Source organism: Apium graveolens, chromosome 3 (assembly GCF_009905375.1).
Source record: "Apium graveolens cultivar Ventura chromosome 3, ASM990537v1, whole genome shotgun sequence".
NCBI classification, from domain to species: Eukaryota; Viridiplantae; Streptophyta; class Magnoliopsida; order Apiales; family Apiaceae; genus Apium; species Apium graveolens.
This window is the reverse complement of record NC_133649.1, coordinates 542,792-570,729: the sequence shown is the minus strand read 5'-3', so window position 1 is coordinate 570,729 and position 27,938 is coordinate 542,792. Positions and strand designations below refer to the sequence as shown.

General features: G+C 33.2%; 4 protein-coding genes across 6 annotated transcripts; 3 read left to right on the top strand and 1 right to left on the bottom strand.

Moving 5' to 3' along the window:
* Nucleotides 1-1,404: 1,404 nt before the first annotated feature.
* LOC141711314 (chromatin remodeling protein EBS-like) lies at nt 1,405-5,291 on the top strand. 2 transcript variants are annotated; one of them, XM_074513691.1, is made up of 6 exons: nt 1,405-1,546; nt 1,587-1,668; nt 1,769-2,111; nt 2,195-2,263; nt 3,107-3,234; nt 4,940-5,291. In XM_074513691.1, the coding sequence occupies exons 2-6, from the start codon at nt 1,596-1,598 to the stop codon at nt 4,981-4,983; spliced, it is 657 nt and encodes a 218-aa protein (XP_074369792.1). In that variant the 5' UTR covers nt 1,405-1,546; nt 1,587-1,595; the 3' UTR covers nt 4,984-5,291. The 2 variants fall into 2 exon arrangements, with proteins under 2 accessions (XP_074369792.1, XP_074369793.1); XM_074513692.1 differs by having other exon boundaries at nt 1,410-1,668; nt 3,107-3,245.
* Nucleotides 5,292-5,911: 620 nt separating this feature from the next.
* LOC141711312 (serine/threonine protein phosphatase 2A 59 kDa regulatory subunit B' gamma isoform-like) lies at nt 5,912-10,198 on the top strand. Its single transcript, XM_074513690.1, has 3 exons — nt 5,912-6,126; nt 6,262-7,629; nt 9,151-10,198. The coding sequence occupies exons 2-3, from the start codon at nt 6,385-6,387 to the stop codon at nt 9,517-9,519; spliced, it is 1,614 nt and encodes a 537-aa protein (XP_074369791.1). The 5' UTR covers nt 5,912-6,126; nt 6,262-6,384; the 3' UTR covers nt 9,520-10,198.
* Nucleotides 10,199-11,131: 933 nt separating this feature from the next.
* Nucleotides 11,132-15,039, top strand: LOC141711310 (serine/threonine protein phosphatase 2A 59 kDa regulatory subunit B' zeta isoform-like). 2 transcript variants are annotated; one of them, XM_074513688.1, is made up of 3 exons: nt 11,132-11,365; nt 11,617-12,981; nt 14,038-15,039. In XM_074513688.1, the coding sequence occupies exons 2-3, from the start codon at nt 11,740-11,742 to the stop codon at nt 14,353-14,355; spliced, it is 1,560 nt and encodes a 519-aa protein (XP_074369789.1). In that variant the 5' UTR covers nt 11,132-11,365; nt 11,617-11,739; the 3' UTR covers nt 14,356-15,039. The 2 variants fall into 2 exon arrangements, with proteins under 2 accessions (XP_074369789.1, XP_074369788.1); XM_074513687.1 differs by having other exon boundaries at nt 11,562-12,981.
* Nucleotides 15,040-15,131: 92 nt separating this feature from the next.
* LOC141711311 (uncharacterized) lies at nt 15,132-18,234 on the bottom strand. Its single transcript, XM_074513689.1, has 5 exons — nt 17,760-18,234; nt 17,006-17,127; nt 16,589-16,680; nt 15,585-15,671; nt 15,132-15,482 (listed from the first exon to the last, which is right to left on the bottom strand). Exons 1-5 carry the CDS (start codon nt 18,116-18,118, stop codon nt 15,375-15,377), a joined length of 768 nt encoding a protein of 255 aa, XP_074369790.1. The 5' UTR covers nt 18,119-18,234; the 3' UTR covers nt 15,132-15,374.
* Nucleotides 18,235-27,938: the final 9,704 nt, after the last annotated feature.

Sequence of the window (27,938 nt, the reverse complement as noted above, 5' to 3'; positions counted from 1 at the left end):
ATCTGTACCTGAAATTCAATGGTATTTCTTTATTGAAAAATCTAGCCGATATTGACCGTTCTAAGATCCCTTTTGGCCAAATATTGAATAGGACATGTGAAGTAGTAGGTAGTCCGGAACCAGCATTGCGAGATATGAAGAATGCTAAAATTAATGGAAAAGCAGTTCCTGTTAATGTAGGTTCAGATGATGCTACTGATACGAAGAATGCTATAATTAATCTTATGTTGCTTATATTTTAGGTTCAGGGGGATGTTGTTGATTCGAAGATTGTTGAAACTGATATTGCCGTTTGCCCGCTACTACAGGTTTAGATGTGATGCTATTGATACTGCGAGCTCAGAAGATTTTGCTGATTCGAAGAATGTTGAAGTTAAATGTTGTTGTTACTACTAGTTCAAAAGATGATATTGATGTTAATAGATTGAAAATTTAATAAAAATTAAAAAACAATGTATCGTCTAATTGCATTTAAAATCAACGTAATTAATATAAATAATTTACTTTAGTTAAAATTTAAAAGCTCATGTCGTAGCGATAGTTTTATATTTTGTTGAATACATTTTTTATTCAGTAGAATTTTTAGCATTTCGGGAACTAAGTAAAATTATAAATGAGACAATTTAAATCCTAATAAAAAATAAGTAATATTAATTTGTTGTTTAATTTTTTTTTAGAAAATACAATATTATTGTTTTACATAAATTTAATGAAATTTAAACAATTATATGGTAAATTCAATAAAAAAATGTAAATATGTTTAATATTTATTTTGAAAAAATAATTAAAAACCATTAATGAAATTGTAATTTCCTTTTTACTTAATAGCCAATTACATGTGTACTAATATATACCTTATATTTGGGGATAAAACATTTTTAATCATTGGGATAATTGATACTCCCCCGTCCCTCCCAAATGTTTATATTTGGGTTGAGCACGGAGTTTAAGAAAAATGATAAGATAGTGGAAGAAAGTTAAAAAAGTGAGTAAAGTAGTGAGACCGATTAATATTTATATGTATAAAGTGAGTATAATGGAGAGAAGTAGTGAATGTAGTTATTTTAAAAATTATAAAAACTTTACTATTTTTGAAAAATTTTGAAATATAAATAATTGGAAGGGACATCCTAAAAAAGAAAGTTTAAATAAATGAGAGGGAGAAAGAGAGTACCTCATAACACGACGAATCAAAATTTTGAGCGATGTGAATTCTATTATTATTATGAAATAAGTTCTTATTTTATGTTAATCGAATTGACATAAATAAATTGATTCTTAAAATTGAAATAAATAATTCAATTGCAATTACCGAATTTTTATTACATTAAAAATTAAAGATTTCTATTTCGGTTCCGATTTTACCTAAAAACCGAACCGACTCGAGGTCGCTCGGGGGCAGTGCCTTACACGGGCCATTATCATGTGCGCTTCTTCCCACTCCAAGTAAACTGTACCTCTCTCCCTCTCTCACTCTCGCCCAATTATTAGGGTTTCACTTCACTACAGTTTCACCATTTTAAATCTCTCTCTCTCTCTCTCTCTCTCTCTCTCTCTCTCTCTCTCTCTCTCTCTCTCTCTCTCTCAATTAACTAATGGCAAAAACAAAACCAGGCAAAAAAGACCTCGACACATACACAATCAAAGGCACCAACAAAGTCGTCCGACGTAACCACCTCAATTACTCTCTTATTTCTCTTTTATTTCCTTATAATTATTAATTTTATTAATTCAATTAATTCTCAATTACATCACATCTATTTCGCAGCTGGAGATTGCGTATTACTCCGCCCCTCCGATTCCGACAAGGCACCATACGTGGCACGAGTTGAGAAACTCGAGGCAGATCACCGCAGCAACGTCAAAGTGAAGGTCCGTTGGTACTACCGCCCCGAAGAATCTCAAGGCGGTCGTCGTCAATTTCACGGAGCTAAAGAGCTGTTTTTATCGGACCATTACGATGTACAAAGTGCGCATACGATCGAAGGGAAGTGCATTGTGCATTCCTTTAAGAATTATACTAAGCTTGAGAATGTCGGTACTGAGGATTACTTTTGTCGGTTTGAGTATAAGGCTTCTACGGGTGGATTTATTCCCGATCGTGTTGCTGTGTGAGTTTTTGGCTTTGATTATTTCAATTTGTGCGGTATTATTCGTTGTGATCTGTTAGGAGTGCTTGGTTTTGTTAATGTAGGTACTGCAAGTGTGAAATGCCGTACAATCCGGATGATCTAATGGTACAATGTGAAGGATGCAAAGATTGGTATAAACTTTCGTTTTATTTGTATTCTGATGTTATCTATAATGTAATGTACATGTTTAGGAGTGGTAGAGTATACTATGCGAAACGGCCATGTTTGAAGTTTTCCCTCCGCTTTTCGGTGTTTTTTACTTGGAAGTTGAAAGATCATTGTAATTATCGTTACTTAGTAAACTATCCATTATAAGTCTAAAACAAAGTTGAATATGGATGTTTCGTAAAGTTAGAAGATTGAAGTTTTTACTTCATTCTTTTGTTGTTTTTTACTTGAAAGTTGAAAGACTGCTGTAATGATCAGTATCGATTATTATGGAAACTTCAATCTTGTTTATTCCAGTCAGTGGCAACCTAACCTTCTCTGAATCTGAAAGTTATAACCCTAGTTGCTTCAAAATACTAGCTTTGTGGGCGGTTTAATAACTTCTTTAGGTTTGGGAAGTCAATTTGTTATCAAGTTTTCTCACTAGCTCTAGATGCCTCTAAAATCTAAAACCTATTCTGATCCTTAATCTAAATTAATGAATGTGGCTAAATGGCATTTCTCATATGTATTTAATTTCAGTTGCTAAATAAGAATTATGAGTGAACTATTGGCATATTCTGCTTAGAAAAAAATATTATCAGAAACTAACCTGTTACAAGAAACCATGACTGAGTGTATTATCCCATACACAAAATGGATGAACTACTTACATTGCCAACTTGCCTACTAGCTCTTCTGGACACAACACTGCATAACTACCTACTTGGTGACTTGTGTAGCTGGCTTAAAGCATAAATTATTTCCATACTGTTAATAATAGATCGTTTTTCCCAAGGGAAATGCTGATCTGAGTCATTTTTCAGGTTTCATCCTTCTTGTATGGGTATGACCATTGAAGAAGCAAGGAAGTTGGAACAATTTATATGTTCCGATTGCGCATCTGAAGAGGATTCCAAAAGATCCTTGAACTCGTTGCCACTATCGCTAAATGGTGAGGTTAAGGTGAGGATGTCGTAATATCTTATGTTGTCTTTGGTTGAAGTGAATGAAATGGAATGAGGTTTTAAGTCTAAAATGATTAAATTTTCAAAATTTTCATTCTTCAACCCATTCTATTCCTAAACATCTAAACTATAATTAAACACCCACAATTTGAGATGGAATGCTCCATTCCTTACTAACCTCATTTTCTTCACAATTCTTATCATACCAATTTTGCATATCTAACTTCTTTTTTTAAAATATTCCCTCCTAACTCCCATTTATTTTCTTTAATTTCATCCATATATTCCATTCCATTCACCCCAACCAAACACAACTGTAGTTTTTGACTTAAATAGATCAGTGTACTTGTTCCTGAGACTGTAATAAAAAACAGTATATGTGAAGATACTCATGCAGTATTCATTTAGAATTATTGGATACATTATATGAATTTCTCTCTTGATTAGCTCGTCTGATTATCAACATTAAGTATTTACATCCTGTCATTCTGTGCACACAATGTGGTGATGTATGAGGGTAATTGACATGCTTTCGAGGAATTTACTTAACACAACTGCTTCATGCCAATAAACTTATAAATGTGTTTAGTTCACCACCTCACCGTTATGTGGAGAGAATTGCATATGTGATTTTAAAAGCATAATGTTTTAAATAGAGGAAATTGACCTAACCATGGTGGGGGAGAGGCTGGGCAATAATTTGCTTTTTTATGACTTAACACCAAAATACCCCAATTTCAATGGAAGTTGTACTTAACATCAAAATGAAAAATCCAGAACAGAGTGGCATGGATTGGATAAGTTGACTAGAATTATTAGCTGGTATATGTCGTACACTGCAGAGCTGAGGTAAATTTTACTTTAGCATCACTGTTGCAAGCGATGTTATACACTTTAAATTTACTATAAAAGGAACTCTTACATTTCCTTTTTTTTCCTGTGCCTGAAAAGATTCATATGAATTTCCAAGTTATTATTTTTGTGCGTGATAAGATTTAATTTGAATTTCCAAATTAATGTACATGTATTCGCAGATGCTTTAGTACCTACTACCCTTTGTTTGTCACTAGCACTACTATAATACTAGGCAATGGCGCAATGCTACAATACGGCCAGATTCCTCGCATTTTGTATGCTTATTGGCCCTTGCCTTTCTGGGATACTTAATGTACTAGATGTATGGCTGTCTTCGTACATGCTCATGTTGTCGTAATTCACATAATACTTCCTCTATCAATGTTATTATTTTTTGCCGCCTCTGATTAGCTTGCAGAATCAGTTAAATGTTTCTATTTTGAGGGTGAGATTTCCAGTAACTAGTTCAGGACCTTTTGTTTAAGATCAGAATTTCTTTCCAGTATGCCTGTCTACTCTAATATGATTATTAGAATACTAATAGAATGAAACATTAGATTTAATACAGTGATTGATATATAATATCATTATATCAGTAGTTTGCATGCATTCAAAGTTTATCGTGGAAAGTGCAAATCTACAGTTTTGCATCATAAAGATATATAGCACTTGTTATTTTCCCCCAAGTATATTTGGTCCCAAATATCGGGATCGGGTAGATTAGCTTGAGGTGGTTGCAGTTATGTTTTTTAGTACCCCTTTAGTAAGTTATTGAAGTTTCCACTGTAGTGCAATGTTCCCCATCTGACGTTGCCTTCTATTTGACAAAAATTATAGGTGGAACCAAAGCGCAGGAAGAGATGACTGATCGTGATACTTAATCCGAAGTCTCATCTCCTTGCTGTATAAGCTCCATTGCTGCTGTTGTTGTCTAGTTGATTTGTATAGCGCAGAGAAGAGATAGCATGCTGGACTGGGACATAACCTCCAAATTTCATTGAGACGAAAACACTAGCTGTGTACAACTTTGACTATGTTCTTTTTTCTGTTGTAGTAGTTTCTTTTCTTCTTCTTTTTTTCCTTTAAAATTCCCTGCCGTAGACTGGGGGGGGGGGAGTAAACAAGTTGCGGAACAGCATGATTGCCGTAGCTGGATGCTTGAAATTTGAATGGTTATGTCAATTTTCTCGTTTTCTCGTCTTCCATCTCAAATTAGCAGGAGAAAATTAAACTCTTGTTTGAGAAAATAAACTGTCAAAAAATAATCATGAATTGAGATAACAAAAATGTACATTACATAGATGTTTGGATGCTGTTTGGGTATCGGAATCAAGAATGAGAATGAAAAGTGCATGAATGCTGGGCGGATACGATTTATAGGATGGCAGGGCGGGTATGATTTATTCATTTTATGCGATTCTCATTTCATATATTAAAATTACTGAATTACGCTAACCCATGAATATGAAATTGACGGTCCTAGTTATACGCCAAAATTATTAATTCAAACACTAACACTGACATTTCGAATCCCTGGGGTCGTTACCTCTCACTTATCATGAACCAAATATCTAGATTTATATAATTCTGGCCGGTCGAGCTAATAAATCTTTATAGATTACCTTTGAAAGAGGCAACAAATGACCTTTTGGCTTGTGTATCTATCTACTCTTTTCACCAAAAAAATTGTCTACGATATTTTTTCCTATATTTATCTACTAGGTTATTATTTATCATGTTTAAATAATTTTATTACAAAATTCATCTAAAAGAAAATTACATTTATTATTATATAAAATAATAAAAATTATACAGTGGAAATAGTAAGAGAGGACTCGGCCAACGCCTGCTAATTCAGTTTACTCATTCTCATTCAAATACCAAAATTTATTTATCTTATATTAATATAAATAAATAATTTCTTGTTCTTACCAGATTGAATCCCAAACTAAAACTAAGGTTTCCATAAAACATCATTGTTTCTCATCTCTTCTGTCTATCAGATCTTCAATGACGTCATCAATGTAAGTTCTTATATTAATTGATAATTTTAGCTGATAGATTTGAAGTTTATAAGCTTAAAATCAACCCTTTTAGATTCTTGATATTGGGTTTTTTTATATTGTGAATTTGATCAAGATTTTTGTATATATGTGTAGGGGTTGTCTTGTTTAGGCTTCAAAATGTGTGTAATTTGATTTATAAGTTAAAGGTGGAAACTTTATGTTGTGATAGTCCTAAAGGGATTCTCAGAAGGATTCCATTTGGGTGTTTTAGCTGATATGATTAAGCAGATATTAGGTAAACTTCCTCGGAAGACATCGTCTAAATCTTCGCGTAAAAATTTGAGCAATGAGGGTGTGTTTGATTCTGTGAGCTTAGCTAGTGTAGGTGGTGGTGATAGTAATAATTCTAAGAATGTTTCTGATTCTGGTAAAGGGCCTCATTCGGGTTTGGGAGCTTCTCGTAATGTGAGTCATGTTCCACAACTAATGAGTACTAGTGTTAAATCGAGTGAAAGTAAGAAGTTAAGTAAGATGGGTTCGCAAGCTGATCAAGGGATGAATTATGGTGTTTATGAAGCTTTGCCTAGTTTTAAGGATATTCCGAGCTTTGAAAAGCACAATCTTTTTATTAGGAAATTGAGTATGTGCTGTATAGTGTTTGATTTTAATGATCCGTCGAAGAATTTAAAAGAGAAGGATATTAAGCGACAGACTTTGCTTGAACTTGTGGACTACATTTCATCGGTGACGTCCAAGTTCAATGAGATTACAATGGCGGAAATCACGAAAATGATTGCTGCGAATTTGTTCCGAGCCTTGCCGAATCATGATAATAAACTACCTTATGTGTTTGACCCAGAGGATGACGAACCGACTTTGGAGCCATCATGGCCTCATCTCCAAATAGTGTATGATTTTCTTTTGAGATTTGTTGCTTCCCCGGAAACAGATGCAAAACTAGCCAAAAGATACATTGACCAACCTTTTATATTGAGACTACTTGACCTCTTTGACTCAGACGATCAAAGAGAGAGGGAATACTTGAAGACAATCCTTCACCGCATATATGGGAAGTTCATGGTGCATCGTCCATTTATTAGGAAATCCATTAACAATGTATTCTACAATTTTATATTTGAGACGGACCACCATAATGGGATCGCCGAATTGCTTGAAATCTTGGGTAGTATTATTAATGGTTTTGCATTGCCCTTGAAGGAAGAACACAAACTTTTCCTTGTGCGTGTACTGATTCCCCTCCATAAACCCAAAAGTATATCAATGTATCACCAACAACTTTCATATTGCATTGCCCAATTTGTAGAGAAAGACTCGAAATTGGCTGATCCTGTGATCCTAGGCCTACTGAAGTTTTGGCCCGTAACTAATAGTTCAAAAGAGGTTATGTTTCTTGGCGAGCTAGAAGAAATTCTGGAAGCTACCCAAGCTGCCGAATTTCAGAGGTGCATGGTTCCATTGTTCCGTCAGATCGGTCGTTGCCTCAACAGCTCACACTTTCAGGTAATATCATTACATAGATATGTACCTATTTGATGTTACAGGAAATTATATTCAACCATTATATGTCAGTATGTACTAGTACCAGATACTAAGTAGTCTGCCTAGCGACTTGTCTCTTCCATAATTGTGTAGTGGTGATATTCATTTGTGCAAGCTATTCTATCAGACTTATGTGCAAACCATTTATATATGTAGCATGTAGTCCATTTAAGCATACTGGAGTATTCTAAACAACTACCATTATGGAGATTGGAGAATAGTGGTCATGCCATAATTTGATACAGGCGAAGTTGTTTAAAAATTCAGCTCCTGATTTGTCTGCCATACTTGAATTCCTGTATATTCATAAATTTTTTCTATAAATTATATGAAGATCCGGCACTAAAATTAAACTAGATGAAAATGAATGAACAGAACCATATATGTGTCTGAGGTTATCGTATTGCGTAAAATACAAGCACTATAAATACACCAGCTGTATGTAATATGCTTTTGTTTTTGAGAGTTGTATATTATTGATGAATATCTTATTCCTTGAGAGTCTTGCGTACCATAGATAAGAGGTAGAATAAATCAAGATAAATTCAAGAAAAATGACTGGAATAAATGATCAATATTATAGTTTATAGGGCCGTCAAAGCCCCAATTTGATTCGGGAATGGGTTATTTTATTTCCTGATTTTATTTATATTTTATCTGGAGTAGATATATATTTAGGTATTAGTTGGTAACGGAACCAGATTAGAGTTTAAATTGGTTAGGAGAGTTTGTACTCATAATATACCTTAGCTGAAGCCTTTACTTTGGTCATTCAAAAATTTATTGCTCTATGCTATACCATTATGCATTAAACTCGTTTTTGGAGTCCTTTTAGGATCTTTTCTCAATCTATCCCACGATATGTTAGTAGACGAATTTCGAAAGAGGGAACCATCAAAAGCGGCTTTTTTTCTTTCATTTAATTTTGTTATTTTATAGTGTTTGTTGTTTATTTTAAATCTCCATGTACTTTTGTCAAATAAAGGTATGATCACATCGTATCAACAATTTAGTTTATACTCGCACATGAAAAGAATCATATAATTACTACTTTTGGACTTCCATCAGAAGGTTCTACATATGTAATTTAAGACCAGAATACAATAGATGTTGAAAAGACATGAAGTGTGGTTTTCAAGTCACCAACTTTAGTAAGAGTGCAAGTTTTTTTAGATGTAGCTTTTAGAAATGCTGGCTTATTTTAAATGTGATCATGAAATGTAGGCTAGTAGGAGTTTGACATTTAAACTATGAATCTGATTTTGTAATGACTTCACAAGCAGAGAGGATTAAAAACAGATGATTTCTATAGTTAAATTGTGATCTTTTCTTTCCATTCATAAAGAGTTCACTCGATCTTTATTTCCACTGTTATTATACCGAGGAATTCTTCTTAGTGTTTTCCTCTTTGCTTGTACTTCAAAATAATATTATAATAATCGTTCATAACTTATTGTGCTACATCTCATTTACTTGATGCAGGTAGCTGAGCGTGCATTGTTCCTATGGAATAATGATCATATAAGGACTCTAATTACGCAGAACCGCAAGGTTATACTTCCCATAATCTTCCCGGCCTTGGAAAGCAACACCGGGAGTCACTGGAATCAAGCTGTTAAAAGCTTGACTGTTAATGTGAAGAAAATCTTTTCAGATGCAGATCAGGCTCTATTTGATGACTGCCTATCCAAGTTTCAAGAAGATCAAATCAAGGATAAAGAAACATTGATGAAACGAGTATCCACCTGGAAGCGGTTGGAAGATGTCGCAGCATCCAAGGCTGAGAGTAACGGGGTTTTACTCGACTCCAGTTCTGCTTCTGTTGCAATATCTAGTAGCACAAGTTCTTAAACTGAGGCGGGTAATTGAATTTGACTTTTCATGGGCACTCGAGTTGTCATCCTCAATCTGTTGATAATCATACAAAGGAGGGCAGTGTCACTCCCACTTCCCTAGGGAATCTCAGTATCACTCTGCTGGCTGAGCATGACATATGGTGCGATCTGATGATATTAAGGCTCTATCTGTTTCTTGTTCTTTGTGCAGGGTCTGGGCTCTTCCCCAGACTGTTATCAGCCATGGAGGGGTGTGTGTCATACGTCAACTGATTCCTAGAGATGGTAATTTTGAAAATTCTATCCTACCGTGCTTTTGTATGAAAAATCGTGTATAATATGACCCTTATGCGCAGCACTATATGGCAGCAAATTTATTGGTTGTAAAGCAAAAGTATGGACACAACTTTGTGGAAGTTAACTAACCTATTCAACCGTAACATCACAAACACATTCCCTTTTCCCTTAATAGTTGCCTAGTTAAACCGTGAAGTGCTTTATCTTGAGTTTGTGATCTCTGGAATAATTTGTAGTTGATCCTCATAAGAGATTGGCATTCATATACCAGGAGTTTTTACCTTCTCTTTGATGCCTTTTCTGAAGGCGGTGATTTCCAAGGACGAGACTCAAAATCATGTCGAATGTAGAGATTGAATTTCAATTTGTTCTAGCCAATGCAGAGTTTGAATTTCAGTTGTTCTTGAACAATCAGTTCTAGAGATTGTAATTGTAAATTATGATGTTATTGTTTTGCTGTAAAATTAACTCATGCATGGAGAAGAACTCTTCAAAATTAAATTCTGATGACCAATTGAAATGCAGAGAGTGAAAAGTTGTTTGCAGAATTGACAATGTACAGAGTCAAGAGTCAAGTTCTATGAAGAGCACGTTCTATGAAGAGCAATAATACTGTAGTTATCATAAATCAAGATAACAAAAAAAATCTACACTACATTTGTATCATATTGGCCAGGTCGAGTTAATAAGCTTCATTAGATTACCTTTATCTGAGGCAACAAGCGTGACCTTATATATTTATCAACACTTTTTCACCAAAACATATTTCTAAATTATTTTGAATGTGAAGGAAACATGTCTGGGTTATATATGATTAAGAAAAATAATAAAAACTCTTTCCAAATTAAGAAAAAAAGCCTTTTGTATAGTATCATCTCAAGTATATTATTGAAGCAAAATCTGGAAAACATATTTGTGAACTTAAAATAATAATAATAATAATAATAATAATTAATAAATGTACACATTTTTTATTGAATAATTATATTACATCACTCATTTAAACTACAAATAATGATGAAATGATGGATCTTCTGCAACCATCGAAAAATACTAGTTTTATTAATTTTGTACTTTTGTATAGAAATTTTTTAGTAAAGTGAATTTTTAGGCCGTTTTTGGAGGTTATTTTTTCAAACATTAAAATATTTTATTATTTAAATCTTTCGGGACATCTATGCATGATCTTTAGTTCGATAATAAGATTTATGATGGTAAAATATCATTTTATTATATTTCGGAGACAATTATTAATGTGATACCCTTGTTATTGTTAAAAAAGCAAAACATTTTGTTGTATTTTACTATTTATTTACCCATGGAAATGGAATTAGTAAAGAGAAGACCCGGCCAACGCCTGCTGATTCAGTTTACTTGTTCTCATTCAAATACCAATATTTTTTTTATTTATTAAAAAATAATAATTTATTTCTTGTTCTTACCAGATTGAATCCCATTCTAGAACTAAGCTTTCCATAAACTTATGGTTTCTGTTTTCCCATAAAAATCACTGTTTCTCATCTCTTCTGTCTTTCAGATCTTTAGTGACGTCATCACTCATCAATGTAAGTTCTTTTATTCATTTCTGATGAATTTTTGATAATTTAGCTGCTGGATTTGAAGTTTATAAGCTTCATCAAATCAACCCTTTTCAGATTCTTGAAATTGGGTTATGTATTGTGAATTTGATCAAGATTTTTGCATATTTTTGGTGGGGTTATCTTGTTTGTTCTTGAAAATGTGTATAATTTGATTTGACAGTTCAAGGTGGAAACTTTATTGTGAATTTGATCAAGATTTTGGTATATATATGTAGGGGTTGTCTTGTTTAGGCTTGAAAATGTGTATAGTTTGATTTATAACTTCAAGGTGGAAACTTTATGTTGTGATAGTCCTAAAGGGATTCTCAGAAGGATTCCATTTGGGCTGTTCAGCTGATATGATTAAGCAGATATTAGGTAAACTTCCTCGGAAGACGTCGTCTAAATCTTCGCGTAAAAATTTGAGCAATGAAGGTGTGTTTGATTCTGTGAGCTTAGCTGGTGGAGGTGGTAGTGTTAGTAATAGTTCTAAGACTAATTCTGGTTCTGGGAAAGGGATAGATTCGGGTTCGGGATCTGGTAATGGAACACATGTTCCACAGCCGATGAGTAATAGTGTTAAATCGAGCGAGGGTAAGAAGTTAGGGAAGATGGGTTCGCAAGCTGATCAAGGGATGAATCATGGTGTTTATGAAGCTTTGCCTAGTTTTAGGGATGTTCCGAGCTCCGAAAAGCACAATCTTTTTGTTAAGAAGTTGAGTCTGTGCTGCGTTGTGTTTGATTTTTCTGATCCGTCGAAGAATTTAGAAGAGAAGGATATAAAGCGACAGACTTTGCTTGAACTTGTGGACTACATTTCTTCAGTGACGTCCAAGTTCAATGAGATCACAATGCAGGAAATCACGAATATGATTGCTGCGAATTTGTTCCGGGCCTTGCCGAATCATGACAATAAACTACCCTATGTGTATGACCCAGAGGATGACGAACCGACTTTGGAGCCATCATGGCCTCATCTCCAAATTGTGTATGAATTTCTTTTGAGATTTATTGCTTCCCCGGAGACAGATGCAAAACTGGCTAAAAGGTACATTGACCAATCTTTTATATTAAGGCTACTTGACCTCTTTGACTCTGACGATCAGAGAGAGAGGGAGTACTTGAAGACAATTCTTCACCGCATTTATGGGAAGTTCATGGTGCATCGTCCATTTATTAGGAAATCCATTAACAATGTCTTTTACAATTTTATATTTGAGACGGGCCACCATAATGGGATCGCCGAATTACTTGAAATCTTGGGTAGTATCATTAATGGTTTTGCTTTGCCCTTGAAGGAAGAACACAAGCTTTTCCTTGTCCGTGCACTGATTCCACTTCATAAACCCAAAAGTATATCAATGTATCACCAACAACTTTCGTATTGCATTGCCCAATTTGTCGAGAAAGACTCTAAGCTGGCTGATCCAGTGATCCGAGGTCTGTTGAAGTATTGGCCGATAACTAATAGTTCAAAAGAGATTATGTTTCTTGGCGAGCTAGAAGAAATTCTAGAAGCTACCCAAGCTGCTGAATTTCAAAGGTGCATGGTTCCATTGTTCCGTCAGATTGGTCGTTGCCTCAACAGCTCACACTTTCAGGTAATATATCATTACACAGATATGTACTTCCTTTTCTTCATTACATAGGTAACTATTAAGGTAAAATGTTGCGAGGCGAATTTAAGAAAAATGACTAGAGTTAATGATCAATTTCAGAGTTTAAAAGGCCGTCAAAGCCCCAGTTAGATTCTGGAGTTGGTTAATTTATTTCCTAATTATGTGTATCTTGTATCTGGAGTGTTTATATCTTTAAGGTATTCGTGCGTATGGAAACCAGATTATAGTTCAAATTGGTTAGGAGAGTTTGTATTCATTATGTACATTAGCTGAAGCCTTTATTTTCGTCATTCAAAAAAGTATTGTTTTAACATTATTTATTAAATCCATTTTTGAAATTTTCCATCTCTTACTTTTAGGATCTTTTGTTAATCTGTCCCTGTACAAAGATATGTAGTAGACAAATTCTGAAAGAGAGAACCATCTTCTTTAAAAAAAAATACAGTATTTTTGTTGAATTTAACTCTCTATATACTTCCTCTTTCAATCATGCTTGTTTTGTGAGATCAAGTTATAATCACATCTTTTCAACAACTTATTTTATAATCATACATGAAAAGAATCATATATACTACTTTTGGACTTCCACCAGAATGGTTCTACATATTTAGATAAGCCCAGAAAACAAAAATTGTCGAAAAGACATGAAGTGTGGTTTTTCAAATTTCAAGTCATGAAATTTTCCTAGTTTAGTAACAGTGCAGTGTTTTTTTAAAAGTAGCTTTCAGCTATGCTGGCTTATATGTGATCAGGAAGAGTAGAGTACTTAAGCTTGACATTTATACAAGGAATCCGATTCTGTAAGACGGTATCCTGTAATGACATAACAAGTAGAGAGGATTGATGATAACAGATGATTGATATAGTTGATTTGTGGTCTTTTCTTTCGGTTCATTAAGAGTTCACTTTTGATGATTATTTCCAGTATAATAATACCTAGCAATTTGTAGCTTTTTCCTCTTTGCTTGTACTAAAAAAAATAATATTTATAGTAATCATTCGTAACTTCTTGTGCTACATCTCATTTACTTGATGCAGGTAGCTGAGCGTGCATTGTTCCTATGGAATAATGATCATATAAGGACTCTAATTACACAGAATCGCAAGGTCATACTTCCCATAATCTTCCCGGCCTTGGAAAGCAACACAAGGAGTCACTGGAATCAAGCTGTTCAAAGCTTGACACTTAATGTGAAGAAAATCTTTTCAGATGCAGATCAAGCTCTTTTTGATGACTGCCTATCCAAGTTCGAAGAAGATCAAATCAAGGATAAAGAAACATTAATGAAACGAGTATCCACCTGGAATCGGTTGGAAGATGTTGCGGCATCCAATGCTGGGAGCAACAGGGTTTAGCTCGACTCTAGTTCTGCTTAATATCTACTAGCACAAGTTCTTAATCTGACGCGGGTAGATGGGATTTGACTTTTCATGAGTGGTAGAGTTGTCATCTTCAGTCGTCATCAACCTGTTGATAATCATCCAAAGGAGCAAAGTCACACACCCACTTTCCTAGGACATCTCAGTAACATTTTTCTGGCTGAGCAGGACAGATGGTGGGATTATGTGGATATTAAAGCGATATCTGTTTCTTGTTCTTCGTGCAGGGTCGGGCTCTTCCCAAGACTGTTATCATCCATGGAGGTGTGTATATCATATGCCAACTGATTCTTATAGATGGTATTTTGAAATTTTCCATCCTACAGTGTTTGTGTATGAAGCATGGGATCAGGGTGTCACTTTGCACTAGCATAGTTGATCATAATTTTCTTTCTATATCAAGAATCATGTATAATTTGACCCCTATGCAGCACTATTGGCAGCAAATTTACCGGTTGTAACGCAAAAGTATGGACAACTTTTCGGAAGTTAATTTTTCAACAATAACATCAAAAGAACACATCCCGCTTTTCCTTGATAGTTGCCTACTTAATCATGTAGTGCTTTCTCTTGAGTTTGTGATCTCTGGAATAATTTGTAGTTGATGATCCTCATAAGAGATTAACATTGATATACCAAGAGTTTTACCATTCTTATTGATGTCATTGAATTGAAGTATGGCATTTAATAGTGTTTCATATATAGAGACCAATTGAAATGCTGTCTTCACAGAATTATGCTTACATTTCAGATACTGGAAAAAAAATATGCTTATATGATAAATGATATTTGAACCATGATTTAATATAGCGAATACAATGAATAATAATTCGATTATCATACAAGGGCCCGAAGAACAACAAATCTTATATTTAGCAAAGTATTTAAGCACGGTTTTCTTTATAACCTGACAGCCATCTGAGTCGATAGCTGTATATATACACGGATACTAGTATATTACAAACATCATAACGATCATACTGAATCCAGATATGCTAGCTTGACGATTTTGCACCCATCTGTTTCGAGAGCTCCTTTAGTAAAGGGTTATTTTTTACGTCTTGTCCCTTCTCAAAATGCCACTTTTTTGACATGCCTTCGGCCTGAAAGTAAAAGTTTAAATGCTTTTATATCTTTTAAGGATCTATGGAGGTTTAGCAAATTCGTTTATATGCAAACAGCAGATAAATTTATATTTAACACACCCAAGTTCGTAAGGGGATAACTCGCTCCTTGACCATTTCAAATCTTGGATTCACCAGTTCTCTTCCTTTCACCCGAAGGTCATCACTCTGTCATCATTTATTATGTTACAAAACAATACATCTCATTAAATCCATGCAATAAAAGGCATCAGCACTATCTTACTATCACAATGTATTCAGTGTCCAGACTTCACAAAAACAAAGAATTTGTAGCAGATGAGTTGACGATATTATAGTGGAGAAAGCACAAATGCTAATAAAATTTGAAAGCCGATGAGCAATGCCAGAGATTAAAAGGAACTGTTTTGCTCGAGGCATTTTCGTCTTTAAAATGTTTAAAGGAATGCCTCAAAGCTTCATCTCGTTGTATTAGCCTAATTGTATCAGTAGCAGAATATGGTTTCTAGACATGATAATAGAAAAATCATAAAGGGATTCAAAACCTAATGAGTAAAACGCGGTTCCTATTCTCCATTACTATATGTCAAAAGCAACCCATTTAAAGTTCAGGCAAAGCCCAATCATAAAATACCTTTTCCAAAGCCGAGAGTGAGAAATTCCAAAAATGAAGCCTATTTTATTTCTATTTCGCTCACTCTGTAAGTCCTGGACCAGCCAACATATGTATTTATATCTTCTTTTCTGCACTTCAGTCTTCAGGTTTTCAATCTCTCTCAGTTGCGAGCCACTTTATGAAGATACATTATGCAGATTAAATTGTTGAGTTCACAGCTATACCCTAGCCAACATACTAAGTATCAAGCCTGACTATAATTTTTAAAAACCTGTCATGAACCACTGGATCTTTGATCAATTTCCTCTTTCCATCATAGACACTTAAAATCCATTAGGGGGTGATTATGGGTGTGAGTGCTGTGTACATGCTTATATGCCATGTAACAATGTATTCTCTTTCATGTTTCCCAAAGAATTGCTATGCAACAGAGCATTCAATAATAGAGAGAGATGCACAATAATAAAGGCAACAACAACTAACTACTTACATTACGCAGTTCAAGCCTGGACACTGCAAGTCCAAACACTATAGTGGCACCACCAAAAACAATAGCTGTAGCAGCAGCAAATGCCCTTGCAACTGTATAAAATTACAGAAAGAAAAAAAATGAGGTTAGAACGCTCAACAAAATCCACGAATAAACATTTACATTAAACTCACTTCAAACTTATAGAAATATAAAGTTCCCTATTCTCTTCTCCCAAGCCAAGACTGATATTAATTTCATTGGATCTCCAAATGATTACGAACACCATCAGTGATCGGAACTAATAGTCTTATGGATACCTATCTAACTCACATATTCCACAAACCATCACCTAAGCATTCAAAATATTTTAAAGAAAATAAAACAAACAAATTGTAATAGTTTTTACTATTTTAAAAAATTAATACTGATACCTACTTTGTGAAAATCCTGCAGCAGCAGCCTTCAACTTCTCAGGGTTAACAGGAGGATATTTATCTAGACGAGAATCATTTGCAGTAGATGCTATAAACGAATTCTCTGCATTGGGCAACTGCCATCTACATGTAAGTTGTAATACCCAATCAATACATGAATGATCAACCAAGCTTAACTATTCACAAAATTACCAGTTACCATCAACTATTTTTCATTTGCAACAAAAATTCTAAAATACTAAACTAGTCAACCAAACCAGAGAAGAATAACAGTAACAACAAGCATTCAGCTTTAGTACAATCAAAGCTTCCTCTTTTACCAAAAAATATCAGATAGAAGTATAGAACTATAGAAGTAACAAATTATAATTCCCGAATTCTCTTTTATAGCCAATATGTGTATTACTTAAATTAATTATGATTATGCACAGTTTTGCTATTTATCAGATATAATTCTAGAGAGAGGGAGGGAGCGAGAGAGAGAGCGAGGGGAGAGAGAGAGGTAGATAGAGAGGGAGAGGGGAGAGGGAGAGGGGGGGGAGAGAGAGTGAGAGAGAGGGGGGGAGAGAGAGAGAGTGAGAGAGAGGGGGGGGAGAGAGAGAGAGAGAGCGAGGGGAGAGAGAGAGAGAGCGAGGGGAGAGAGAGAGAGAGAGAGAGAGAGAGAGAGAGAGCGAGGGGAGAGAGAGAGGGGGGAGAGGGAGCGAGAGAGAGGGGGGGAGAGAAGGGGGAGAGAGAGAGAGAGAGATAGAGAGAACCTTTTAGGGCCAAAAGTGACTTGAGGGAGAGAAACATAAGACTTAAGAGGATTAATAGCATCCCGAGATACAAACTTTGAAACTTTACCATCAGAAGCAATAGCCCACTTGGTAGCTGAGAGGGAATCAGAAGAAGATTCAGAAGGTGGCCGGAATAATTTAGACGGCAAAGAATGTCTAAGAATCTCCGGCAAAACATCTGCTGATTCCGATGATCCAACTTGTAATTCTTTATCAAAATCATAAGAAGAAGAAATTTTCTTGTTTTTGTCAACTAAACGACTAACGGCTTGTTTGGATTCTTGGAAAAAATAAGCAGCTTCTTTGCCGGCTAATCTACCTCCGCCGAGGAAACTCATCTTGTCTTTCAATTACAAGTTAAACTTGCACCAGCCCAGTACTATGTTTATGTTGTTTATACCTGGAGTTTGGACATCCGATTGTTTTCCTTTGTGCCGTAATTGTGTCCGTACACCGCACACGCTCACGTAATAGTCTGCAAATCACATGAATAAAATAAAACGCATTTAAGCGACAGACTCTGCCTTAATCGTAAATTTTTATCTCTGTAATTTGAATGTATAACCAATAAGATAGTTATCCTATTTTTAACTAATTAAACACTTACGAATAATTTTAGGAAAATTATAAAAAGGGATTACGATTTTGTATACAAAAGTTAAATGACGTTTCTTTGTTATAATTGAATTAATCCTCTCTGTATCAAGAATAGTAGATATTAGAAACGGTTAAAAACTCAAACTGCAATTAATACCATATCGCGTGTTTTATAAAAAAATTATATTCTGAGTTTTATTTGTCAATATCTAGTATGTCATTTTTATCAAAATATGGATATATCTTTTTTTTAAGGAACATTTCATCAAAATATGGGTATGTGATATTTTAAAGGTTTCATCTAGTATAGAAGCAAGATATTTATTAATTTTTATCGACTTGACGTAAAACTAGTAGTATTTAAAAATCGATCAAAATTTATCATGTAACGTTTTATTATGTGCTCGTATCACTGAAAAAAATCAATTTCTAAAAATAAAAATGATATCTTCATTTTTTTATAAGCCGACGTACTTTATATCCTCAAACATTGTTTTATTTAATATGCAAAATATACTCCATTTGATTTGATCTTGTATGTGCGAATGTGTTAATTACATTGTTCCAGAAATCGGCGATTTTGCCGATAAATCGGCGTTCGGTTACTAACCGATCTATTATCTTCAAATCGCCGGAAAAAACGTATTTTAAAAAATGGGTCGAAATTGTCGCATATCGGGTTAAAATCGGAGAAATCAAAGGAATCATAACAATTAAAGTCTATAGATGGCAAGGTTTAAGAGACGATGAAAAAAAATTATACAAATAGATATACAGATACGCACGTAAAAGAGAAAGAACAAAGAAGATGAAGCCACGCGCAACTCCCCAAACCACGCACGTAAAAGAGAAAGAACGAAGAAGATGAAGCCACGCACAATCCCCCAAACTTTTGCCTTTGCTTACAGATATAAATAAAGGGGCATCAACGTAATTTTATGTGTGTTTATATAGAATTCTTTTTATTAATTTATTCATTCATGTACTTTTTTTACGGAACAAACAAATCTAATATAGTGACAAAATAATAAATCCATTTATATAAAAAAAAACTTTTAAAATTAAAAGTTTAATATGTTTGGGTTTATAATAATAATAATAATATAATTTGATATATATTTTATAAAAATAATATTAAAATTTCCGATTTTTTCCCGATTTCATATATCGATAAATCCCCGATTTCCGATAAATCGTAAATCGGTAGCTTAACCGATCTATCCCGATTTCCGATTTCTGTAACACTGGTTAATTATGAAAAGAAATATATGTAAACACACTGATATAGAATTATACATCCTCGATTGAGATCGGAGAAACATATTTATCAAACATCTTGGATGTAGGATCATAATCATACATCTAAGTATATTCATCTTCTATACAAAATCTTCATAACACTACAATCAATTAATTAAATAAGTATACAACTAACTACACATAAATGAAAGAAAACAATAAAAAATAGCTTTAGATGATAGTTGAAGTAGCTACATGTACGTATATCATCCAAACTCCAGAGACTTGTAAAGTAATTACTAAGCTATCAATTATCATCTCTTGTTGTGCAGTGGATTAGATCCAGTTGGAACTCTTCTCTTCTCCGACTCAAAACCACCCGCAGCGATCGGAGCTTCTACATTAGGCCGAAACACAACTCCCTCCGCCATTCTTCTGCTAATACGGGAGACTTGTGCACCAGGTACAGTAACACGTCCCTCTCTCGTACCAGGGTTCGGCAACTGCTGCCCAACCCTGATGCCAAAAGTTCCGGTGGAAATAGTAAAAATGAAAATGAAAGCCAAGAGAGACAAGTGAAACCTGTTCATATCTTAGTTTTGGCTTGGTTCTTAAGAATTACAATGTGGTGAGACAGACTTATATTGTAAGAAAGTCGCAGCTGTGTTTATATATATAGTGGCATGGTTGGTTGGTCCATGTTCCAAATATAAATTAGTCAATGCTTCCGTAAGAGTTGAATCTAGTTAAATCATAAATTAAGAGCATAAGATCTTGATTATTTCAATTCATAATATATATGTAGTTGGCTAAACGTGGATTAAGTAGGGCACAATGACGGTTGTTCAATTTATGGGACGGTGACCATTCTTAAGCTTGCAAGTAAAGTTTGTATACCAACATATTTCTGGAATTTCTCGTAACAGCGTACTTCTCGTGTTTTCATACTTGATGTACATATATATTGAATCATAACCTGATGACCGACATTGTGTGGTCTCGTTGAATGATATGTTCGGTGAATACTTATAAATTACGGGTATAAGTAAAAATATTTGTAATATATCTTAAACGAGCACGAATTATAGTACGAAGCTTATTTTAAAAGCAAAAATCTAGAGATTTAGTTTATGAACAATGAGGCCGGTTAACGAAAATCGGAATCTCAATTTCAATCTCAATCTCGTGCTTCATAATAGTCATCAATCAAAGTGTATGAAATGGGAACCCCATTCCGTTCACGGGTTATCCAACCCCTTTCCATCTCTTGGGTTAAATCATACCCTTTCTAACCCTTAAATTTCCATATCATTTTTATTAACCCTCGTTTCTCATCTCAATTATCATTCCAAACATACTTACAAACACCCTACTAGTTCTTACCATTTCACGGAGGGCTGCAAATGAACAGAGTCGTTTGTAAATAAAATTTGAGATCGACTCGTTTAATTAAACTTGGCTCGGCTCGTTTAAGCCGGTCTTGAATATGAAAATGAGTTTGAATGATTAAACGAGCCGAACCGGACTTTTTATCAGTTCGGCTCGAACTCGGTAACTCGACTCGGTTCACATAAAATTTATAAATATTATAAATAATAAATTATTACTAGTCACTTAAATTTTTTATTAGTACATTTTTCATCGTTTATTAATAATTTAATAATTTAATAATTTTTGTTTGGTTCTCTAAATTTAATGCTTAATTTTATCGTAACAAAACTATCAAATATTGTTATCATGATATATTCATCTCAAATTCTTCATATTTTCATATACACTATTAAACAACACAACTTGTAATTTACATCAACCAAATTTAAGTAAAATATCAAAATATAATAAAATTTCGACAACGACAGTTCAAAAAATAATGTGTGATTTCTAAAGTTATGAATGTCTCGGTAATTTAAAATAAAAATTAGATATATTCTTAAAGCTCGTATTAAAAAATAAAATGATATAAATTAAGAAATAAGTGTAGAGTGTGATTGTGCCCTTATTATTATAAGATAAGATTATTATTTGATCTCGATACAACTTATAAAATTATAAACTATATTTTAAGATTGCTCGATTGAAAATATATGCAAACTATTAGCAGGGCCGGCCCTATGTATTTGGGTGCTCTAGGCGGGATTCAAAAATGGTGCCCCATATTCATAACCAAAAAATCACAATAAAATATATTCATTGTATAAAAGAAAACTTATTTGAATCTAAAGTAGCTAGTGAATATAATGAATTTCTTGTACGCTAAATATCCAAGTTTTCAACCTCCTGCAATAATCTCCTGCAAGCCACTGATGTAGTATCATGAATATAGAACAGTCATCATTACTAGTACACAACAATGTCAAAATAAAGTTATAAAAATGAGTTTACCTTTATTGATTTTGAAACTTTTTTCTAGATTTTTGAGATGTGAATCTCTCTATGATTTTGCTATAATCTAGAGAACTTGCCAGCTCACTTTCAATAGATAATAAAGTCAATCCATTAAGTCTATCTTGAGACATCAAAGAGCGGAGATAAGATTTGATCAGTTTCAATCTAGAAAATGTCCTTTCCGCCTCTACCACTGTAACATGAATAGTCACAACGATTCTATAAGCTATCCAAGCATTTGGATAATTTATTTGTCTTGAACTAGAACTTAAATAATTAAGCACATCTATTGCCTTTGTTATCTCATCGGGTATTACCATTCGAAGCACTATTAACTCGTTAAACAAATAGTAAATTACAATATTATTAAAAAATTAATTAGAATAGAAATCTTTAAAACATACCTGTGTTATAATTGCTGAATTGCAAAGCACAGATGATCCGATCTTCACGATGAGTCGATGACTTCCAGTGTTTTGATAATTGATATTCAGAATGAAGAGAGAACAATCTGTGTTCTGTATTTTATTCGGTAGCTAAGTAGAGGAAAGGAGAGGGTTTTGTACTTTTGTTATATGACTTCATCTGGCCATCTGGGGTCATGGGTATAGACGCGCATAATCCAAAAACTCAATTTCTCCAAACCTTTCACATTTTTACTTTGTTTTGTTTATTAAATAAATTTATTAATTATATTTTTAAAGTAAATTAAAGTAAATTATATTTCAATTTTAAAATAAAGTTATCACAAAGATAATAATATATTTTAAAATTTTAATATGTCCCCCAATCACATATATGTTAATGTATTCTAATTAAAATTTCTATTTTAAAATATAAAAAAATAAAAAATATAAAAAATATAAAAAATAAATACACCTATATACATATGTTATTGAAATATTTTGGTACCCCTGTGCGTGGTGGTGCCCTAGGCGGCCGCCTTGGTCGCCTTACCCAAGGGTCGGCCCTGACTATTAGTGGACTATTCGACTCGTGGACAATTCGACTCGGCTCGAGTTCGGTTCGACTCGGCTCGAGTTCGGTTCGACTCGGCTCGAGTTCGGTTCGTCTCGAATATTTGTGAACAAATACATGTTCGACTCGGTCTCAATTCATTTTTAAACAAGAATGAGCCGATGTTGAATATCACTTTTGGCTTGGTTATTAAATTTGTCTTGACTCGATTCGTTTTTTAAAAAATAAAACTCGGCTTGGACTTCGTGAAGAAGCCAATGAAAGCTGGTAACAAACGTGTTAGATTTAAACCGATCGAGGCTGTAAACTTATCGCGAACCTCCAGAATTAACACTATCAAATGCATTATTCTATTACTAATGATAAAAAAAAATAACTGAATATTATAGTACCAGCAGATATTAAATTAAATTTAACATTAAGCTGCTTAGCAAACTACTCACTCTGTTTTCTTTTATACATCATTTGATCTTCTTGCACACAATTCTAAATCTTTTGACCGCATAGATAAAATAATATTTTTTAAAATTTTCTTTTTCTAAATTAAAGTTTTAGTTATATATTTTTATTCACAAAAAGAAAAAATTAAAAATTATTATTCAAACTATGCGGTCAAAACGCACAAAAGTCAAACATCATATAATAAAAAATAGAGAGAGTAATAATCTAATACTCCCTCCGCCCCAAAATGTTATTCCTGTTATGACTTTTTATACTGTTCATGATAATCGATTGACTACTAATTTACGTTTAATCTATAATATCAAATATAGTCAAAGTGATTTTGTTGGATTCGTATCTATGAGTATTTTAATGTATGTATTTTTTATATTTAATACTAATATGAAATTAAAGATATTAACAATCAAAATATGTATTGATAAACGTGTCTAACACATATTGGACGAAAAAGTTGGAGTGAAAGTCGTACACGAAATGCACAATGCTATATTGAAAGTCAGCGGGAATGCAAAAATATAGCTCAGGCTGTCACATTAAAATTCAAGGGCCCTGAACCACATGCATGTTTTACCCATCTTATCCTAATTAATTTGTATATATTTTATAAAAAACTTTGTTCAGACAATAAATTATTTTAAAGCCAATTTTTGCTTGTGCCTTTTATATACAATTTCTATAAATTGTTGAGGGGCGAATATAGGTAATTACAATGGGAAAGGAATAAATTAAGTTTGAGCAATAATCACATGAAGACCACAATTTGAGGCACTTGAAAGCTTAGGGGTCCACTGTAAATTACTCCTTCATATTTCATGAAGTTGAGCAAAATCCGAACAATATTTTCGTTTCCCATTCAAATTAGATATGGCTGATGGCTCATTTATTATTTCCATTATGTTCAAGCCTCCATCATTGCACTTCAATGTCTTTGTGAAATGAAAGGTGCTGCCATCGTATGAAGTCTTTGTACAAGTAAGATGAAATTTTTGACGCATTTTGCCTTTCCGGTCACTAAAAATTGCAACATATAAAATGACATAAATTAAATTTTCAGTTTCGTGTTTCGGTCTTTGCAATAAATGAATCAAGTCGAGCCGAATTTAATACTAAATTAGCCAAACTTAATTTTCTTTTTCTTAACGAGTCATGACAAACTTTTTAATCGCACATAAATTATGTTCAAGATCGTTAACAAACCGAGTCGCACTCGAATTTTATCAAATAAAAGTAAAAAAATGAGCGGAGCCGAACTTGAACCCTAAGCCAACAGCTCGTGAACAATAACATTTAAACCCAATTTGACCAACTTATTATCTATGTCAACACAACCAAATCTCAAATTTTAATCTATTATCTTTAAATATTAATCCAAATGACTTGGGGATTAAAATTTGGGTGTACTTTAGAACTTAAAATGTTAGAAATATTATTCAAATTCGGGATATATTTATGTTTTTTTTCGAGTTTTAACAAGCTGAATTTGAGACGAACGAAATCGAGCTGATCTCGAGCTACACATTTTAAAGCACAACTCGAGATCGTTAAGTTTACCGCTGCATTTTCGAGCTTAAAATTGAGGTAGAGTTCTTAACAAGCCGAGTCATTATCGAGTCAAGTTCGAACTTGCTCACGAATAATAGAGCATATTGTTACATATATTTTAAACGATGTTATTCTCATATTTATAATATTATATAAATTAATTGAATATTATTAATTAGAGTTTAATGTTTTACGACAGGAAATAAAGAATTTTCAACTTTCTATGAAAATTGGGCTTATTTGGATATAAATCATAAGAAAATTTAGATTTATTGGACTACGAGCATATATCACTGTTTGGGCGTTAACTCATAATTCTAGACATCATATTTACGCGATCTTACTACCCATGCAAATCTAACAGAATAATCTATAGTTTATAAGTAGTCCAACATCAAATTCTAACTAGAGCAACTCAAAATCGGGCCTAAAAAACATAATACAAATTTTAGTTCAGAATCCAATTTATTTTAGGAAAAATATTAAACCTCCTTATTATATTAGGTTTTTATATATTGTATACAGACATCCATAACGTATTGAAAAAAATAAATATAACCACACTTTTGAAAGAGAAGAAAAAGAAGCACTTTAAGATTGAGATTGGAAAAATAAGCGAAGTAATTCGTTTGAACTTCAAAGGTTGCCAGTTAGCTCATTTATTATTTCCATTATGTTCCAGGCTTCATCTTTGGGAGATCAAAGGTGCTACCATTGTATGAAGTCTTTGTACAACTAAAATAAAAATTTAGACGCATTTTGGCTTTCCGGCGACTATAAATTGCAACATATAAAATGACGCCTATTAAATTTTCAACTTCGATTTCGATCTCTGCAGTAAACGAATTAAGTCGAGCCGAGTTTTGTACTTAACTAGTCAAGTTTAATTTTTTTTTCCCTTGACGAAATTAAGCCGAAATTTCTTATCACACAAAAATTATGTTCGAACTCGTTAACGAGCCGAGTCGCACTCCAGCTTTTATCGAATAAAAGTAAAAAAAACGTGCGGAGCCGGACTTTAGCCCAAACTTGAGCCGTTAGCTAACAGCTCGTTAATAATAACATTTAAACCCAATTTGACCAATTTGTAATCTGTTTCAGCATAACCGAATCTCAAATTTTAATCTATTATCCTTAAATAATCCAAATGACTTGTGAATTAAATATTTGGGTGTACTTTAGAACTATAAATGTTAGGAATATTATTCAAATTCATGCTATATTTATATATTTTTTTCGAGTTTTAACAAGCTGAATTCGAGCTGATCTCGAGTCGCACATTCTAAAGCACAGCTCGAGATCGTTAAGCTTAACCCTACATTTTCGAGTTTAAAATTGAGCTAGAGTTTTTAATGAGTCAAGCCCTTATCGAGTCATGTTCGAAGTTGCTCACGAACGAATGATAGAGTATATAGTTATATATATTTTAAATGATGTTATTCTCATATTTATATATTATATCAATAATTGAATATTATTAATTAGAACCAAGTCGAGCTTGCTCGTGATTGAATATTTATAATAAAAAATTCCAACTTTTTATGAAAATTGGGCTTATTTGGAGATAAATCAGAAGAAACTTCAGATTTATTGGACTACGAGCATACACAACTGTTTGGACCTTAACTCATAATTCTAGATATCATATTTGGATGATCTTACAACCCATGCGAATCTAATAGAATAATCTATAGTTTAGAAGTGGTCCAACATCAAATTCTAACTAGAGAAACCCATAATCAGACCTGAAAAACAAACTACAAATTTTAATTCAGAATCCAATTTATTTGGGGAAAAACATTAAACCTCTTTATTATATTAAGTTTTTATATATTGTATAGAGACATCCATAACATATTATAAAAAAATAAATATAACCACACTCTTGAAAGAAAAGAAAAAGAAGTACTTTAAGATTGAGATTGGAAAAATAAGCGAAGTAATTCGTTTGAATTTCAAAGGAACCTTTCAAGTTGTATTCTTTGTCCTTAAGTTCTTAAACTCATGATTTGAAGGCTAAATTTATATCTTGTGTATCTTATCATGAGTAGCTAATCCTTTAATTCAAGAGTTGAGTATTATTCTTTTACTTGTTATGTTTGTTTAGTTATTATGTGATTTTTTTGTATTTGTTAATCTGTCATTGAGGGCTTAACACAATTAAGAGAGTCGTGAACCTTTGATTGTATCCATATTAATTATAATGAATCAGGAGAGGAATTGTAATTCTGGAACATGACTCTAATTTATCTTGAGAGAGTATTTTATAAATTTTAGAAGGATTGTTTTTAGCAAACAAGAAACACAAACTAGAAATTCACAGTAGCCAATTAAAAAACCCCGATTCTTGGATTGTTTTCTTTAGAGTTTTATTTGTTTTAGGCTAATTTAATAGATAGTGCAAACACACCACAATATTTTCCTCCAAACTTCTAGATTATAAGAGATTATTATTTAACACATTTCAAAAAATTTCAAAAATAGTGGCGTCTTTATAATTTGAAATTATGAAATCATGCATGTTCATTTCGATTTGCATACTTATTTTTAAGACTTGCAAAATTTTGAATCGGATTTTATCTAAATTTATTTCATTTCATATTTTCGGCTCTCGAGACTACATTATTTTTTATACAAAGCAATTAATCTAATATACCTTCTTTTTGAACAAAAATTCTATTAATTTAATGAATAATCCAATAATATAGACTCCAAGAAGAAGTAAAAACGTTCATAAGAACCAATATATAAGGAGCCTCACTATATCATGAGCTACTTTTTTTTTTTTTGAAAAGTCGTACTTGCATATATTAAACTTCTTCCGAAATGAGGTTACAAAAATAAAATCTGGAGCAATGTCACACCACTCCATAAGACCTGACTCAGAATAAGCAGCCTGCGCTAACATATGAGCCACTCTATTCGCAGATCTATAATCAAACGTTACTAACACCT